The sequence below is a fragment of the Saccopteryx leptura genome, chromosome 2 (assembly GCF_036850995.1).
Source record: "Saccopteryx leptura isolate mSacLep1 chromosome 2, mSacLep1_pri_phased_curated, whole genome shotgun sequence".
In the NCBI taxonomy this organism is placed as follows: Eukaryota; Metazoa; Chordata; class Mammalia; order Chiroptera; family Emballonuridae; genus Saccopteryx; species Saccopteryx leptura.
In genome coordinates, this window is record NC_089504.1 from 77718276 (window position 1) to 77738915 (window position 20640).

The 20640-nt window shown below is 34.8% G+C and overlaps 1 protein-coding gene across 7 annotated transcripts in view; it reads left to right on the forward strand.

Annotated features, from left to right (window-relative positions):
• CNTLN (centlein) overlaps positions 1–20640 on the forward strand; it is a 360970-nt gene that overhangs the window by 301428 nt on the left and 38902 nt on the right. For 5 of the 7 annotated variants that reach the window (XM_066368220.1, XM_066368223.1, XM_066368221.1 and 2 more), the window contains one exon: positions 14550–14741. The exons of 1 other annotated variant lie outside the window; for it this stretch is intronic. In XM_066368220.1, coding sequence (XP_066224317.1) covers positions 14550–14741 — 192 coding nt within the window. The remainder of the gene's footprint in view (positions 1–14549; positions 14742–20640) is intronic. One more of the 7 variants, XM_066368224.1, reaches the window with a different exon arrangement.

The following is a 20640-nucleotide window of genomic DNA, read 5'->3' on the forward strand; positions in this document are numbered from 1 at the left end:
AGTAGTATATGTGAGTATAAAATTTAGAGATGTTAAAATGTAAAAAGAAAGAATATCTTAATATTGCTATATGTTGTTTTTGGGGGGAATGTATAATATGTAAAAAGTATAAAGAAATGTGCCTTGGCCAGTTAGCTCAGTTGATTAGAGCATCACCCTCATATGCCAAGGTTGCAGGTTTGGTCCGTGGTTAGGGCACACATAAAAATGAATGAATGCATAAATGGGACAACAAATTAATGTTTCTCGCTCTCTCTCTCTCTTTCTCTCTCTCTTTCTCTCCCTATCAATAAAAACAAAACCAAACAAAAGTTAAAAGAAATGTAAGGGATATAAACATCAAAGGTATTCAGGAGAGTGATTATTTCTGGAAAGTCAGATGAGAAAGATTCAGTGCCTTCTACTGTATTGTTAATTCATAGTTTTTGCTGAGTGATTGATATGTGGGCATTCATTATATTTTCAGTTATATATTTATTGCATATTGAAATATTTCATATAAATGAAAAGGAAACCTCCTGATGTCATTATTCCAGAAAAAGAATACTGGAGGTGGAGCAAATCTATGCAGCAAGATAAATTTGGCGGTGGTGGTGGGGTAGTATCTGATGTACGGGCAGAAGAGGAGTTGGAGAAGGAGAAAGTAGGACTGAGCTGTATACAGGAACAGGGACAGAACATTTTTCAACAAGAAAATGAATTTTTGGTTAACAGTGTAAGATGCTATAGAGGAATCAAAAATAGAACAACTGAGAAGAGGTTGTTAGACTTTTCATAGACACTTTATTAGCAGAACCCTCTAGTTAGCAACTAATAGAAACTGAATTCAAACTAATATAAGAAATTAAAAGCTCACAAAATCAAAGGATGAACTAAAGAGAATAGACTTGGGAAGAATAGTGGTAACTGGAACCAGAATCTCTCATATCTTTACTGTTTCCCTTAATCTCACATCTCTTCCTTGCAGACTAGCTTTCTTCATGGTTATGGATACTGGCCATGTGGTAGTAATAAGGTGACCAACTCTTTAACAATGAAAAGGAGGACAAAAATAAATTTAAGGAAACAATATCATAAATAAAAGAAACATTTTATTCATTGTGACAGTAATACCCTATAATATGATAAATGAATAATAAAACACATGTAATATTTTATATTTTAATTATGATTACATGCCTATTAATTTTTAATAATAATTGTAAGAAAAAAGTGCTCATTTAGTAAAATTAATATAAAATAAAACCATTAATTTGCAGTGATATTCGGGTGTATTTATCATTTGCTAATTAAAAAACGTCTTTTATGCAAATATTTAATCAAAATGCATTATTAATAGGTTTGAGGTTAGATTTCCACTTTAAAACTTGAATTTTGGGAAAATACTTGTAAATAAAATTATACATATTTGGAAATTATTAAATAGGTAATGAATTAAAATGTGAATTGTGCTTACCTGCCTATGATTGAATATGCACTGAGAAAGAAATAATCGTGAGTCTACAATGTCATATGTGCTGTGTCGTGTTTCAGTAAGAAGTATTCAAAGCGATTTGTGAGCTTGGTATATTTCGTGCGCGCTCTCTCACGGTCTCCAGTGTGGAGCACATGCGTCTCATAATCGTGTCTCCCCGTGCTGCACTGATCCCTGATGAGTCATCATGTCAAATACAAATACGTCACATCACACGCAATGTATCCGACTCTGCATTGATCGCATATGGGCATTTACAGATTAGTCTTCCAGTATCAAAAGGAAGATGTAAAAGAACAGTTTTCGAGGGAGGATGGAACTTACAAAAGAAGGACTGGAGGACAGTTGGTCACCTTAGACAGCCTAACAGCTTAGTCCCAAGAGAAGAAAAGGATTTCTCTTTCTCATCTTTAGTCTTCCCTTCGCTTACATGGTTTGTAAATTCCTGAGACCACAGGAAAAATACTTTGTTTATATTAATTTGTAGTTAGGATTTAGATTTCTTTCATTATATACATATTTTTCATCTACATGAAAATTAAAAGTCAAGCAGGATGAATACAGTGCAGTTTCTGTTGGTACAACTGAACTACACATTGCCACACATCTAGTGTTCCTGGCTCTCACCTACTTCAGAGACAGTCATTACAGTGCTCAAAAGTGGCCCCACTAATTTCCAACATATCTAGTCAGTACGTGTTCTGAGAATTACTGATACAGAAAAAAGCAGAGGAACTGGCTCCATTAATAAAAATAAAAAGAACTCCAGACTTTCTTTTTAAGGATTTATATGAATCACATAGCACAACTAACTGAGATTCAGACACTTTACTGAATGACTGTTCTGTTAAGTCAAACCTTACTGCTTGAAAGAATATGATTAACAGAAGATAATTCTAAATAGAAAATGAAGTGAAGGATAATGGTACAAGTTTCTACGTGAAAGTTTTTATTTAAAAAAAGGTGGGTTTTTTTTAAATGAGACATATGAGAAATATCTTGAGTAATATAGTCTAAGTCCAAGTTTTGTAAATCTTATTTACTTCTTTAAAATAAATTTCTACTCTATGATATGAAAGGTAATTTTTTAAGCAATTTTTACACGTGCTAGTTTTTAATGACAAGAATCCCATTTTAAGTGGTCAGTGGCTTTTATCAGATTCAAACACTGCAAAAAGTATTCTTATAAAGAAATGTTCATTTTTTCTCTCTCTTCAAAGTTATGAAGCTTACACAGGCAATAGAGACAAACATTATAAAGTTGTTTCCCTTGAGAATTTTAGTAAGATATATTTATAAATTTAATCAAAATCATGAAGACTTAGTAATGCTACTGTTAAATTTGTAATGAGTTGTAGGATTTTTTAAATTCCCCAACTGGTTTTCATTGAAGTAATTTGCTTTCAGAGCTTAGATATATTACATCTGAGGAAAGACATACTATTGACCCTATCAGTAAACTATTTCAATTTCTAAGTATTATCTTGCTATTTATATTTAGTACATACTTATAAATATAAACCATTTTACTAGTTTGAATACATAAAGTTAGAGCTAGAGATGGCAGCCATTAGCCTTTGGGTTTATTACTCAAAAAGTTGGTAGTATTTTTATATTACCATGATAATGCATTATTCTTATAAATTGATTTCAATGTAATTTAAATGAACTTAATAGCATACAGATGCTGTTCAGAGGCATATTAGTTGAAAATGCTTTATCTTATAAAAATATGAATTACAGAAATATATCATGATCTAACAAATTTTTAGAAGTCAAAAATTATATTAAACAGCCTGACCTGTGGTGGCGCTGTTTAATATAAAGCGTCGACCTGGAAATGCTGAGGTCGCCGGTTCGAAACCCTGGGCTTGCCTGGTCAAGGCACATATGGGAATTGATGCTTCCAGCTCCTCCCCCCTTCTCTCTCTCTGTCTCTCTCTCCTCTCTCTCCCTCTCTGTCTCTCTCCTCTCTAAAAATGAATAAATAAAATTTAAAAAAATTATATTAAGCAATATCAATGTCTTTCTTTTGAAGTTAATACAGTGGTACCTTGAGATACGAATTTAATTTGTTCTGTAACCTAGCTCGTAAGTCAGTCAACTCATATATCAAACTGCCAATACTGGACCTGTGTGCCAACGTGCCAACTAGCGGCAGCTTCCCGAATCACGACTCATATCTCGGAATTTTGCTCAGATCTTGAACAAAAATACAGACCGATCGCAGCTTGTATCTTAAAAAAATTCTTATATTGGTCTGTTCGTATCTCAAGGTACCATTGTACAAGAATTACGTATTCTTATGAGCAATTTCTAATTGTCTGTACTCTCACTTTCAATTACTAACAATACTATAGATGAGCATTATTTTCCTCAGACCAGTTCACAAAGACCTGTTTGTACAATAACATACAGTACAATATAGTACAATATGAAATATTTTCACCCCAGTAGGAAGGAAAAACGATTGAAAGTATTGAAATCTGTTGCTTTAGAAAGCCAAGTTTAATTAGAAGAGAATAAGACAGTCTTCATGAGACCTCTGCAGATATTCTGTAGTTTGGTAGTCTTTCTTTCTGAAAACTCAATCACTCTATATAACTTCAATTGAAATTTTATGGCTGTTTTTTACTTAAATATAGATAAAGCATTAACATCACCCTGAAACACTAATATTTTGATGATTTGGCATGTTTACTTATTTTTTCTTCTTCTTCATTGTTTGAGTAGTTTAATAGAGGTGGAGTCTTTTCTTCCTGCTCCCACAAAACTTAAGTTATTGAAAAATATATTGACAAAAGTATGAGGGAGAATAGAATTAAAGAGGGTATGTTTATACAGTACATATGAATAATAGATATTTCTATTTGATTAGCTGAGTTTATGTAAAGGAAAGTGAAAAAAGAGGGCTTTAGAAAGATATTACCCAGTTTATCCTGTGGGACATCAGATGGCACTGCCATCCTCTCTCATTGCTGTTGAGGAAGGGACTCAGAATGGGAATGTGTTGCAACTTGATGGTCATTAGTGAGAATGCCATGTGTAGATCAAATGTCTAAGATGACTGAAACAACTGATACCATTACCATATGAACACTGAGACATTTTTATGGTAGTAATAATGATGAATTGCCCTGGACATACTTTGGGGTTCTGAACGTCTGTCTCTATATTTAGTATTTGGTATGTAAGTTTCAAGGGGGCTTTTATTTTCATAAAATAGAGAATTTGAAATAACAACAAACCTACAGTTGAGCTTTTCTTGCTATGAATATATCAAATGTTTTTTTATGAGTACTTGAAAGTCAGTTGTATTAATCTTCCAAACTTCACATTTATTTTTACTGATTCTTTTTCCATAGTTGGGAGACAGAAGTTTAAGTGATATGGTTTAGTTTCAGTTCAGTTAATATTCATTAGTTTATTTATTCAGATTATTTTTGAAACACTATATTGCTAGTATCTCAGATTAATATTTACTATAAATGCCTATAATGTCAAATATATTAAAATAAATTGAAAGATACATGTTAAATATTTCCAGTATCTGGGGTTGTTTTGAGAATTTAAAGTATTAGTAAACTTTTTAAAGTAATTTGATACTTGAAATAATAGTGATTTCCATTTTGAGAAATCATATTCAAACTTATTTATAAAATAATTGGGCATTAACTAGAACTTATATAACAAAATATAAAGGCATTATATTAATTTTACTTGTAAATGTTACTGAGAGTAGCATATCTCTTATCCATGTGAAGATATCCGTATTTCTTTGATTGAATCTAATTTGAGCACATCAAGACAGATTGACATTTTTCTGTACCATAAAAAACTGCTTTTCTAATTGCAAACCATATTTAGTATGACCTTATAAGAAAGTAGCATGTTAAGTGTTATGTTTTATCTTTAATGTGCACACTGGAGCTGGGCTCATCTGTACCAGACAACTGCACTTTGTGAATAAAGTTTTTTTTCTAGATAGGTAATTAGCAGTAATTAGGAAGATTCACCTCAATAAGATGTCAACATGAGGTTGTTTAAAAAAGTTGAATGTCAGTGACTTAAAAAGGAAGTTCTGACACATAGGTATAGCATGTGAAACATGAAATGTTAATTTAACTTTTCTGCTTATTATTCATGCACAATATTACCTTGTCATTCAGACACTATACTGACAGAGTGTAAAGGGTGTTTAAATAGGGCTGCTAGAATAAAAGAGGATTAATCTACCATTGGCCAATTAGCCAAAGGGTACTTAATGGTCTCTAAAGGCTACTGAAGTCTAACTACTAGCAAAAGCATTGGTAAAAAGTCCTCTATATTACCTTCATTTGCCTCACATTTTGTGAAACATACTGTAGGCTTTTAATAACTGCATTTGTCAGAAAATGGTTTATAAATGAGTGATGTAGTAACTCAGTGTATTTTTCATAAGAAATTTTGTTGCATAAATAATTTCATCTCTGCCTAAGATCTTTGTTCTTTTTCTGGTTTTGGTTGGTGGTTTTAAATTTTTAATTCTTTTTCTTGACTATCTCAAGTAACATAACAAAGGAAAACTCATTTTAAATTTAAAACACTTGTTACTAATTTGAAAGAGTTATTAATCTGAACCATTTATCTCTGTTGATAAGTACTTGAATGGAAAATATTCTGCTAGTGACCTACAAACCCATGTAATTTTCTTTGTAACTCATACAATGTTTTAATTAAGTGACTATGTCTTTAATAATATACATGTAAAAATTACAGAATTTTATTTTTTTTAGTTTTATTTCTTGTAAAAGAATAATATTCCCAATGAAATAATATTGATTCTATTCACAGAGGGAGAAAGATCTTTAAGATCATACAAATTACATAAATATTTTTCAACTAGAATTTTTTCTCCAGTCTCTTTTGCTTTAATTCTGTTAACAAAATTATGATGTTATAAGTTTTCAAAATTACAATAATAAGATTTTAAAACAGCTGTCTTTACTCAGGTATGAACCAGAATAATCTGATTGTGAAATATAAATGAATATATTTATATATTCACCATGAAATAACTTCATTCAATATACTCAGTAATATGCAAAATTCAGGATTAAAGATTTTGGTGAAGTAATTAGAAACAGACTATTCCCACTAAATGATTGCTTTTCCCTACTTAGACTATCAAGGTCTTTGGGTTTCAAAAAGAGAAAAAACCCCAACAGATTCCACTATTCGTATAGATGAGAACTGACCCTTACTTTTTACCCTGATTACTGGCTGACCTTTTCCAACATTTGACATCTAACCTTTGCCTCAGAATGGACGAGAAAGAATCCTTCTGCCACCAACTATTTCCTCCACAGACTTCTCAGAAACCCTGCTCCTGTGATCCTGACATTCAACCTTATTTTTAGGTGGATTTTCTAGAATTCCCATGTGTCTACTTTTCAGATACACTATCCCAACTAAAAATGTTTTTCAAATTTTTAAAGTGGTTCATTACTTTAAATTTCTAATCCAGTGGTGAAAAATATATGAGGAGAACTGAACAGTTTCTCTCAATGCTATAAGTGTGGTCACTGTTCAGAAAAATGTTAGGTCAGAAGCCACCTCTTATAAGAAGTAAAGAGCTAGCCTGACCAGTTGGTAGCACAATGAATAGTGCATCAGCCTGGGATGCTGACAACCCAAGTTTGAAACCCTGACGTCACCAGCTTGAGCATGGGCTCATCTGGCTTGAGTGTGGGCTCACCAACTTGAGCACGAGGTCAGTGACTTGAGCGTGGGATCATAGACATGACCCCATGGTCACTGGCTTGAAGCCTAAGGTCGCTGGCTTGAGCCCAAGATTGCTTTCTTGAGCAAGGAGTCACTGGTTTGGCTGGAGCCCCCTGGTCAAGACACATATGAGAAAGCAATCAATGAACAGCTAAGGTATTGCAACTATGAGTTGATGCTTCTCATCTCTCTCCTTCCTGTCTGTCTCTCACTCTTTCTCTCTCTTGCAAAAAAAAAAAAAAAGGAGAGCTATACCACATCCTATTCCTTTCCCTTGGAATGCTGCTCTAAACTAGTTGAATACTCAAAAGAAGTTTCATTATATGTACCACTACTAGAGCATGTCTGTCAAATAGGCAGATGTTGAATATTTTCTTTGGGGACACCAAGATCTGAGAGTTGCTACATATATATTGTGTGGGGGGTGATTAGGGAAATTATTATTTTAGATTTAATTTTTTTTCTAAGTCCTTATTTTCACAAAAGCCTTTTAATTCTGGTCACTTGGGCTATAGAATATAATATTTTCCGTGGGCCCTGTTTTATTTTTTTCTGGTAATTCATTTTTCATATTATAATGTTTACCAAGGCTCCCTGCTGGGGAAGAGATTCTTGATCTCCTCAGGACTGCCCTCAGTTTACTGATGATAACTTTATCTAGAGTAAAAATTGGAAGTCAGCATGGTTGTAGATGTAGCTGTGGCCTTTAATTTTCTGTCTAGCATAGAATAACATTGGACAAAATAAATCAGCAGGTATATGTGGAAGGAAACTGGTTGCCAACAGCATTTACCAGACAGGATTTAAAGACAACAGCAGTTTCTTTGGCCCCCTGTTTTATTTCCTCAGTTAATGTATTGTAGTTTATTGTTATGTATTTCTAACTTATAGACTGGTAGCTAACTGAAGGCAAGAATTATAATATGTTTCTTTATTAGTGAAAACATAGAGTTAGTACAGTTCCTACAACATAGTATGTATAAAAAGAATGAGTGATAGATATTGAGTCAGTTTTTGAATGTAAATATTCTTTATCAAAACCTTCCAGAAAATGTTAAGTTGGGGCTCAGAAAAAAAAGAAATTTTGTGAATGAACTTCAATGTAATAGAACAAGAGAGAAATGTCAAGGGAGGCTTATTTACCATGTTCATGGGATTCCACAGTTACTGTTGAAAGCAACAAAAGGAAGCTTCTGGCTAGAGGATTTTTGTTTGGCAATTAAACTAAAAAGTATAGATTAGTAGAGGCTATTTCTATTTCTAGCATAGAAAATGGAAAACATTTTAAAAAGCAGTAGAAGAAATAAAATTAACACAAAATTATAGATAAGGAAAGGAAAATCAAACCAGAGTGAGGATAATCTATAAGCTGTACACTATGGGGTTCAGGGTACTTGCTCAAGGTGGGGCAGGGTGACAATAGGGAACAGGGAATAGATTCAAGAAAGGGGTTGATTTTTTTAAATTACAATTTATTTTCCATATTACATAAATTTCCATACATTTATCAGCTTGGAATCAACATACACACAAATTATCTCACAGTTTCTGTGGGTCAGGAGTCTGGCACAGTTTAGAGCAGGGGTCTCAAACTCAACTCAGCATGTGGGCTGCAGAGCAAGATCACAGCCGTTCGGTGGGCCGCACTAGGTCTACAAAAGGCAACTGTTACGCAACACTTTTCTCACTGCAGTTGAAAACAAAAAAAAAAATCAGTACAACAAGCACAATCATACATGCAGTTTACTCAGTGTCACAAAACAACCAGAAACTGTAGTTCGCATCACAACTGCTGTTAATTAAGCTAATATCTAGCTAGGATGCTAGAGAAATGAAAAATACAATTAGGCCCCTAGGCTTACTTAATTTTATCCAAAATATTTTGAACTTCGTGGATTAGTCTGCGGGCTGCACAAAATTGTTCGGCGGGCCGCATGCGGCCCGCGGGCCACGAGTTTGAGACCCCTGGTTTAGAGGGATCCTTTTCTCAGAATATCACAAAGAGACAATCAGGTGTCAGCCAGGGTGCCTTCCTTTTCCGAGTTTGAGCTTTTCTTCCAAGCTCATGTGTTGGTTGGAAAAAATCAGTTCCTGTGGTTGCAGGACTGAGGACCCCGTTTTCTTGATTGCTGCTGGCTAAAGACCATTCTTAGCTCTTGAGGACTTGCTTAGATCCTTGACTTATAGCCCGCTACATAGTCCTCGCATAACATGGAAAGTTACTTCTTCAAGACCAGTGGGAAAATCTTTCTGACTACTTAAAAGAGCTCCTGGCCTTCTTTTGCAGCTTTACCTAGGTAGCTCAGGTCCAGCTTGGATAAACTTGCTTTTGATTAACTCAGAGTCGTGAGATTAGGGGCCATAATTTACACCTACATAATTCTTTTTGCATATAACATAATTCAAATAATGTAATCATTGCAGTAACAGCTCATCATATTCATGGGCCCCACCTACATACAAGGAGATGGTATTATATAAGGATCATCTGAGAATTCTGCCTACTACTGTGCCCATTATTGAAGAATGGATTCTTCAATATGTTCTTGTTTCTTACAGTTGCTTAGAGAGTTCTTTCCTTTTCAGAGACTTACTTCTTCTTCAGTGTTATATTTAAATAAATAATTAATAACTAGTGTCTAGTTTTAAACTTTCATAGTGTTAAGTTCTATTTTATAACCTTTGGTTAGAATAATCGACTACTCATAAATCAATACAAATCTCAGTACTTATTCTCATTGAAGTCAACTTTTAAATTGAAATAGACTTTTAAAAAATTGTGGAGGGATTGCACTGCTGGGATATAAAGAGTCAGAGGCTTAGCGCACAAGTGAAAAAGAGAAGACTCATACATAGAGAGCAGTCTGACAGTAGCTGTCAGCATGGAGTGGCTGGTGAGAGGGGTGGAAAAATTGAGCGAAAAGGACAAAGAAAAAGAATAAAACTCATGGACACGGACAAACAGTGTAGTGATTGCTGGGTTGGGGTGAGGTACAGGAGGTTATAGAGGGAATGAATGGTGATGGACGAAAGACTTGACTTGGGGGGGGGGTGAGCACACAATACGGTGTACAGAGATGTGTTGTAGAACTGGGTACCTGAGACCTGTGTAATTATGGTAACCAATGTCACCACAATAAATTCAATTAAAAAAAAAGAATCAGAGTAACACATCTGCCTTCAATAAGCTTGCAGCCTAGTAGGGATCCTAAATAAAGATCAAACACATAACTCTCTCTTATGACAAAATAAGATTTCTACCATGAGAGAAATTATAGGATTATCATGCATATAATATATAACAAGCCTTTTTATTAATCCATGTCCTCAGCCTTTAAAACACTTCTTAGACTACATGGTTACATTTACCACAAGATAATAATGCTAACAGTAATGCATTTCAAATTTACCACGTGTTATCATAGATGTTTAAGAAAATTCTGCCTTCAAAATTACCTTTGCTAGGTAAGCAGTAGTCATCTGTTTTTAAGTGAGGGAAGGAAGAGAAATGCTAGGTCAGCATTACTCAGCTGGTAAGCAGTAGGATCCAAACTAGAATCCAGAAATGATGGTTCTTCCATATGTCTTTTTATTACTTATGGTTTTAATATAATGACTTAAATACTTGTTTTTAAATCCTTCATTGTAGATGGAAATTTAATAATGTAGAAACAGCAATCATGCTTGTGGCTAAAAGTGACAATTTAAAAGTAATCTCAATATATTGATAGATTTTACAGTAAATTTCTTTCCAACAAGATCACCAGAGAAGTTGTCTCACATGCCAAACTAAGTGTAAGCAAGGAAAGGTATTTATACTTCTTGTCTCATCTATGGCATTTCTCAAATATGAGTTAGAATGCTTAAACTGAGAGGAGTCAGTAATAGAGACTAATTATTTGTCTAAAATTCTAAGGGATGATCAAAGAATTCCAAATTGATGGCCTGTTTCCACTATTTTGACAAGTGCTCTTATAGCATTTTGAGGCATAAATAACTAATATTAGAAAAATATTTTAAATATTATAGATTATAAATATTGTTTAATCAAAACAATGTACATTTTAATATATTACATGTCATTTGGTTTATTGTCTCCATAATTTAAGTATTTCTTAATTTAATAAATTTTATATTGTTAGATTAAAGTTAAAATCTGCATAGACATGTCTTTTAGAGAAATATATTAATTGGCTTGGTCTAACCTCAATGAAGGATATATTTATGGTGTCTGGATCTGCCAGTGTGGAAGGAATAGACAGAAATCTAATGGCATACAAATTTAACAAATAAGAGGAGCCACCACTGGGTTTGTTCACAGGAAGAAAGGAGCCTCATCAAAGTTTAGTCTTCTGTGTTGCCTGACACCCACCTAGAATTGTAGCCATGACTTATGTCTTACCAAATTCAAATCTCAGAAGTCTAATTTAGATGCAGAGCATTTATTTTCAGGATTTACGTATGCTAGTGCATACTACTTAAGTAAAAGCTAATAATACTACATTGCTATTAAAAGTATTTTAATTTAAATAGTCAAACTAATAGATTATAAATACCAGCTGAAATTAATATGTGTCTTTTTAGCATCATTTGGGCTGCAAATAGTGAATTTTTGAAACCTCTCTTTTGGTTTTTACTATATAGAAAGCATTGTTTGTAGATATTATAGGTAATACATAGGTGGTCAAAGGCACAGTCCTTTTACAAGGGTTTACCAGAGTACAAGGCTGGGGAACAGGCACAGTGCTATGGGAGCTAAGAGAGTGGGAAGCAACTTTGTTGAAGAAAAAGTGTAAAGTACAGAGGATTTTTTATAAAGGAGGAAATAGTAAGTGCTCTTTAAGCATGAGAGAAAATTCAGCAGAAGGAAACACCATGTGTAGAGAGTTCTTAATGGAAAAATGGCAGACAGGTTTGGGGAATGGTGGGCAAATTTGGCTTTAGGTGATGTCTGACTGAAACACAAACTGAAGGTAAATCTTCAAGAGCCTTAATACATACACAAACACCCTAGCTTTATCCTATATGGGAGAGGAAACTTGAAGGCTTTTGAATAGGTAACAACTTGTCAGCATTGGTTTTTTTTTTTTGCTTTTTTTTTTTCTGTATTTTTCTGAAGCCGGAAACGGGAGAGACAGTCAGACAGACTCCCGCATGCGCCCGACCGGGATCCACCCGGCACGCCCACCAGGGGGCGACGCTCTGCCCACCAGGGGGCAATCACTGCCCCTCCGGCAAGTCGCTCTGTTGCGACCAGAGCCACTCTAGTGCCTGGGGCAGAGGCAGAGGAGCCATCCCCAGCGCCCGGGCCATCTTTGCTCCAATGGAGCCTCGGCTGCAGGAGGGGAAGAGAGAGACAGAGAGGAAGGAGAGGGGGATGGGTGCTGTGTGCCCTGGCCGGAATCGAACTCGGGACTTCTGCACGCCAGGCCGATGCTCTACCACTGAGCCAACAGGCCAGGGCCTCAGCATTGTTTTTAAAAGTTGTATAAAAGATTGTTTGAAAGCAGGGAAAGTTGCAGGGAGGACCATTATTACTGTACTCTCAGTGGAGAATCTTTGTTAAGAACGTGGCAGAAGGGAATGAATATGAGAAACATTACATACTTTGTAGAACCTGAAAATTGGTTGGGCATAGAAAATCAATAAACCAAGATGAATTCAAGCTTGGATGGTACCCAGCATGATTTTTAGTTTTAGGGAAATTGTGAGTTTGCTTTTAGATATTATTAGGTACTTTTGGGAAAATTCATGAATGAGTATTTCCTGAGAGTCTTAGAATCACACTTTTAGATCATAAGTTAAAATATAGCTAAAGAAATAGTTTTTTCACCAAACATACTTTTTATTTTATTAAAAATAGTGTAGCCTGACCAGGCGGTGGTGCAGTGGATAGAGCGTCGGACTGGGATGCAGAGGACCCAGGTTCAAGACCCCGAGGTCGCCAACTTGAGCGCAGGATCTAGCTTGAGCAAAAAAGCTCACCAGCTTGGACCCAAGGTCACTGGCTCCAGGAAGGGGGTTACTCGATCTACTGAAGGCCCATGGTCAAGGCACATAAGAGAAAGCAATCAATGAACAACTAAGGTGTAGCAACAAAAAACTGATGATTGATGCTTCTCATCTCTCGCCGTTCCTGTCTGTCTGTTCCTATCTATCCCTCTCTCTGACTCTCTCTCTGTCCCTGTAATAAAAAAAAAAAAAAGTATAATATCAAATATATAAAGCCCAGTTTTGAATTTGTGATCTGAAATATTCATATTTAACAGTGTACATATTCATGCACAAATACATATGCAATTATAGAATTATTTGTATAGTTTCTAGAAGTTTTGTTGAAATATAGTGTTAATACTTAAGTTATTATATCTCATGTTTATATTACTGTACATGTTAGCTACATCTCTTGCTGTTTCTAATTAGAATTCTTAACAAAGGCAGATTTTTCCCCCCTCTGAGGGATTTCAGTACCATTTTGTCTAATTGTTCCTTATGTTAAACTACCATATTATAAGCTTCTTTGGAATAATAAAATAATAGGGCAGTTATCCTCTTAAGGAGCTCTGAGTTGTTATGCCATTAGAGCTTGGTGACATTCTGTTGACTACAGATTGGTGTGAGAAGGGCTAACATTAAAATGGTTTCTTTTACACTGTTTCGTGAAAACATTACCCGTATGTTATTTAGTAAAATGTTTGTTATTAAAAATTCAAATGTAAGGAGTTTAGTGCAGTCTACCTCAACATTACAAAGAGGACTTGTCAACTATTAATCAAGTTCATAAGAGTGAGGGAATTTGTTTATATGCTATTTATTTGAACAAAATCTTTAATAAGCCTCTTCTGCTAATTGGACTTAACATTTATGTTGCTAAATGAGAAGCGTTTTGGCTGCTATATAGAATGGTAAGATCTACCCAGTGGAATAAACAACTAACATCTGTTACCTCGTCCTGCTCCAGCTTGGCTTTTACCAGTTAAGTACATCAGCCCTGAAGTCAAGGTTATCAAATATGTGAATCTCTGGCTCACCCATGTATATGTGAGGGCAAAGAAATAGCACATCATGAGTAAAGACCAGCCAACCAAAAGCTATTGAGTACAGCTGGTACATTTTGTTTTAACCTTTACAAGCCCTACAACCTTAAGGAAAAACTCATAGAGGTTGTAATTTTTATAACGGCTATTTTTATACTTAATTTTATTCCTTTTCCTTAGCATTTTTCTACCTATAGAATTTTATGCTGATAATTGTTAGAACAAATGTAATTATTTTATAAGACATTTACATTTATTTTCTTTTAAAAAAAAAGAAGCTAAATTTGGACTTGACTCAGCTTCGGAAAGAAAAGGAAGACCTATTAAAGAAATTGGAGTCCTCATCTGAAATCATAAGTTTGACAGAAGAAGTTTCCCAGGTAACAGTTCCACGTATACAAGTTACATCACTTGGTCCTTCAAAGAGCATGGATTTGGAAATGAAGCAATTACAATTTAAACTAAAGGTGAATATAAGTTTTATTGAAGATGAAAACATATATTAAGTTACTGAATCCTTACAGACACGTTTATATTAACTCTAATTTAATTTTAGTAATAATGGTAAATTATGGTATAAATAATCTAAAAATTATGAAAGCTGTGTTCAACCTCATCTTCCTACTTTAGCCTGGTAGATTCTTACCCAGTTACTCATGATTCTATTCTCTGAAAAGAATGGCAACACAGCATCATATCCTAATTTAAGAGATAATGGAAACTGGACATTCTATTCCATTAATTTAACTCCTCTTTGCACCCCCCTTCCTCCACTAAACAGAATTCTTTTCAAACATGTAATATGTCAACATGAGTGGACTGCTTCTCTTGACCCACTTGCCTACTATTTTAATTTGGTTGTTGCTGGTTGCAGATGGGGGAGGTGGAGGGAGTAAAGGGAAGGAGAAGTGCCCAACAAAGGTAGGTTGGTTTAAAAGATTTCTGCAAATTAAATCTGAGAGAATAAAAAACAGTGTTCCTTTTGTTTATAAGGATTTTTATCTAAGTTCAGGTGAAACTGTCAACAACTTAAAAGTAAGGCTGATCTTAGTTTAAATAGAATTATTCCATAAGAAACAGGATTTCTGAGTTTTAATTGGGAAGTTAATTTTTATGCTGCTTAAAAGACTCATTTATTCTTTACATATTTAATTATTTTCTTCAGTGGAGATTGCTAGTGGGAGCTAAAGGGACAATATAGATGGGACCATCATTATAATGAAAAGTATGAGAAAGAAAATTCTGGTTGGGAATGCATAAAGTATGTTAGCAATGGAAAAACCATGACTGTTAAGAAGATATTAGAATACTGAATTATCAAATAGCACTGTTGTTTTCAGTTCAAAATATGATATATGTACTCTCCAACATTATCTTTAAATGAATAATTACTAATAGGATAAAATAGGATTAAGTTCAAAGTAAATGAATATATTGTTGCTTGAAAATATTTTGCCTTATTAATAATAATTAGATATACAAATATTGATCTACTTACGACCTATGCAACTTTATGACCATTTGACTTTGTGACCACAATCGCAAGCTACGACTGCTCCGCGCCTGGCAGCGCAAGTGTTGCCCAGCTGGGCGGATGACAGTGTGGACCAGCTTCTGGCAGCACTACCATCTCCACGTGTACCATCTCAACTGTTATCCCAGACTCAGTACAGCAATTTGTGTTTTGTGTCTTGGATATTTTTCATCAAACCCCTCCCAAGGTGTCTACCAAAAGGAAATTGTCTTTGCAAATATTAAACCAGTTGTACTGTTTTACTTAAACCTGACGAATATAAAAATAAGAAACAAAATGGTGTAGAGATTATATAAATGGCATAAAATGAACAAAGAAAATTATGATATATAACAATAGTGAAAGAAAATTATGATAAAATATGACTTAAAGATTTTTTTTTTTTTGTATTTTTCTGAAGCTGGAAACGGGGAGAGACAGTCAGACAGACTCCTGCATGCTCCCGACCGGGATCCACCCGGCACGCCCACCAGGGGACAACGCTCTGCCCACCAAGGGGCGATGCTCTGCCCCTGTGGGGCGTCGCTCTGTCGACCAGAGCCACTCTAGCGCCTGGGGCAGAGGCCAAGGAGCCATCCCCAGCGCCCAGGCCATCTTTGCTCCAATGGAGCCTTGGCTGCGGGAGGGGAAGAGAGAAACAGAGAGGAAGGAGAGGGGAGGGGTGGAGAAGCAGATGGGCGCTTCTCCTGTGTGACCTGGCCGGGAATCGAACCCGGGACTTCTGCACGCCAGGCCGACGCTCTACCACTGAGCCAACCGGCCAGGGCCATGACTTAAAGATTTTTTATAACATCATTTCACAGTACTGTACATATAGCCTACTCAACTTATGACCAAATCATGTTACGACCAGTATGTTGGAACCAATCGTGGTCGTAAGTCGAGCACTAGCTGTATACACTAGCATTAATTTAGATGCTTGTTGAATACCACCTTCTTCAGACAGTCTTTATGTACAGAATTTGCCTCAACCACTACAGTTTACAAATTTAAATAGCTTAATAAAAATGTGAGAAATGTAGTTTTAAGCTTTGGTGCATGTATCCTCTCTTAAAATGTGTTTCTGTGTCTGAATAAAATGGCATGAAATATATAAATAGACCATTTCAGTGTTTAGGTTTCGATACAGAGGATAAATCATTGAGATATTCTGTTATCATACCTATTATAGATATTTAATTCATAGTTCTATGATTCTTCTTATATTAAAGTCTTCATGATCCAAATATAACTTTAGTTTTTGCCAAAATAAAATAGGATGTTATATCCAGTAATGTCTAATCTGACTTCTGAAAAACTTATAATTGTTTTCTTGATTTATAATTTAATTATTTGATTTTACTTCCTACTAATGGTCTAACCTAATTTTGATAATAATGGGTCTATATGAATATCTTTATTATTTGCATTACAGTTTTACAAAGTTTAAGTTTTACCCAACTATCCTCCCTCTCTCACTTTGGTGGATTGTGTGAGTCACAAAGGTGAGACTAATGAGAATGCCTAAAGCAATTTACACCATGCTTGATGTAAGTTTGAAGTGACATTGTCCATATTTAACCTGGAGTCCCAGAACACTGACCAGGCTGCATAGGGACAAAAAGAGTAAATCTTTACTTTTGTCTTGTTTCATGTTTCAATATGGAAATATTCTACAAGACCAGGTTTCTTTAAGTATGTAATACTCTCTGCTACTACAAATTTCTTTTTCAATATTGCATCAGTTTGCTAGGACTGCCATAACAAAATACCATAGACTGGGTGGCTTACATAATAGAAACTTATTTTTTTATAGTCTTATAGTCTAGAAGTCCAAGATCAAGGTATAAACTGGTTTAGTTTCTTCAGAGGCCTTTCTCCTTTGCTTGTAGATGACCACTTTCTTGCTGTGTCCTCACGTGGTTGTATCTTAGTCTGTGTCCTAATCTCTTATAAGGACACCAGTGATACTGGATTAAGTCCCATCCCTATGACCTCATTTTACCTTAAGTACCTCTTTAAAGACCTTATACAAAATTAAAACTACAATGAGATATCATCTCACACCAGTCAGAATGGCGCTTATCAACAAAACAACACAGAATAAGTGCTGGCAAGGATGTGGAGAATAGAGAACCCTCCTGCACTGCTGGTGGGAATGCAGACTGGTGCAGCCACTGTGGAAAACAGTATGGAGATTCCTCAAAAAATTAAAAATCGAACAGCCTTTTGACCCAGCTATACCACTTTTAGGAATATACCCCAAGAACACCATAGCACTGTTTGAAAAGAAGAAATGCACCCCCATGTTTATGGCAGCATTGTTCACAATAGCGAAGATCTGGAAACAGCCCAGGTGTCCGTCAGTGGACGAGTGGATTTTAAAAAGCTTTGGTACATATATACTATGGAATACTACTCAGCCATAAGAAATGATGACATTGGATTATTTACAAATGATGACATGGACCTTGGTAACATTATACTGAGCGAAAGAAGTAAATCAGAAAAAACTAAGAACTATATGATTCCATACATAGGTGGGACATAAAAATGAGACTCAGAGACATGGACAAGAGTGTGGGGGTTTCAGGGTGGGGAGGAGGAGAGGGAGGGAGTTGGGGGAGGGGAGGGGCACAAAGAAAACCAGTTAGAAGGTGACAGAAGACAATTGGACTTTGGGTGATGGGAATGCAGCATAATCAAATGTCAAAATAACATAGAGATGTTTTCTCTGAACATATGTACCCTGATTTATCAATGTCACCCCATTAAAATTAATTTAAAAAAATTCGGGGCCCAAAATTTGAGTAAAAAAAAGTATTACAATGGGAAAAAAAAGACCTTATACAAATATAGTCACATTTTGAGGTGCTAGAGATTAGGACTTTAATGTGTGAATTTTTGAGGGGACACCATTCAGCCCATAATAGGTATCAAATTGCTAACAAATTTTTTCAAGAAATAACTTCTTTTCTAGTTGATGTTTATATGCTTAAGAAAAACTGGTTAGATCTGAATACTACATACATCTTTTTTATTTTACCCAATTGATACTGGCCTGTTCTTTGTAAATTCTTAGGTGTACTTCTCAGATGTATCGGTTCACTCAGTAATTAGAGAGCTATCTACATTTTTGGTTTCTTTATATTAGACATGCTTCTTCAAGGTACCCAACTTTATATAGATAGATAATAAAATATTTAGACACATATAAATTAATTCTAGTTGTTTATATTTAGTTTAATTTCTAGTTCTTTTTGCAGTTGAATTGAATAGAACTACAATTTATGTATATGATTCTTTGACTTCCTAATTGTCAGAAGCATTCCTTTTGGTACATACCATGTTCTCTTCCAGTTTTCCAGAAAGTTAATAATGAAGAAAAGTAGTTTTTCAACTACTGTCCCTTTATATATAATCTATTTCCAGACTGTATCTAAGTCCTTTACAAATATTAACTCATCTAATCCTCATTTCAACCCTGTGAGATGTTTCATTATCTCTCTTACAGTTGAAAAAACTGAGAGAGAGAGAACCAGAGAAAGTTACTTTTCCAAGGCAACATAGCTACTGAGTGATGGAGCAGAGGTTAGAACTCAAGCCACCTGGCTCCAGAGTCCATGCTTTTATTCATTACACTATAAAAATGTAAAAATATATATTTAATAAGCTTAGATAGGAAAGCTTTAACCAGGTGGATTCTCATCATTGTGACATTTCTGAAATATGTATTTTATTTCAGATTTTACATCATTCTACAGATAAGTCTATACAGTATGAAATGGAAAAGGGTCAGAGAACTTGGGTTTTTGATTATTCTTTCTTCATTAACTTTTTGTAGGATCTGACTGAAGAAATTACTTAACTTCTCTAGAGGTTTCTATCCACTAAATAAGAATTTTTGAGGATCAAAAAAGTAGCTATGAGATTTTGAGATCCTGGCAAAAGTATGATATATAGCAAGCTGATATTGTTTCATGTGTTATAATTCAGTAATCCTCAATTATCCAGAAGTCAGTTATGGCATTTGAGCCACCTAAAATAACAGCCTTAAGTCTAAAAATGGAAAAGAATCCAACAGCTATCTTAAAATCCATTTAATTTATTCTATTGAAGATACTGTCAGGCTTCATTTACTGCCCATTGTCTTTTATTTTAAATGCAGCTCTAATAAATTCATTTGTTCACCTTCTCAACAAAAATAATCTCAAAATCAGCAAATTAGAGGTATGCATATTAAAGGGCAGAATTGTTTTTAGGCAGGAATATTGACAGAAGCAAGGAATTATGACAGAGAAAAAGGAAATATAAAAATATTAAGATAAAATACAAAATAAGAAAAGCAGCAGTCTGAGAGCATTTAGAGTAGCGGTAAGTAGCTATATCATTATAGCTCTTAAAGGCATCCCTATATAATGACAATGATAATGTAATAGATATAGCAATATGATGCAATTAATATGGTGATATTTATAATATAATATCACTACAGTAAAGTATTATTATTAGCTAATGTAATCATGAATGCACATATTTCTAAATGAACAATCATTCCAGAAAGAATGAAAATTAATGATTAAAGCAAAAGCTTCAGTTATCTGGTAACTAGTGTGGAACATCTTATTCTAGCAATGCTAGAAATAAGACCCTATTCATCACTGTAAACATATAAAATATGGTGGACATTTAGATTGCATTACCTGCCTGACCTGTGGTGGTGCAGTGGATAATGTGTCGACCTGGAAATGCTGAGGTCGCCTGTTTGAAACCCTGGGCTTGCCTGGTCAAGGCACATATGGAAGTTAATGCTTCCAGCTCCTCCCCCCTTCTCTCTCTCTGTCTCTCTCTCT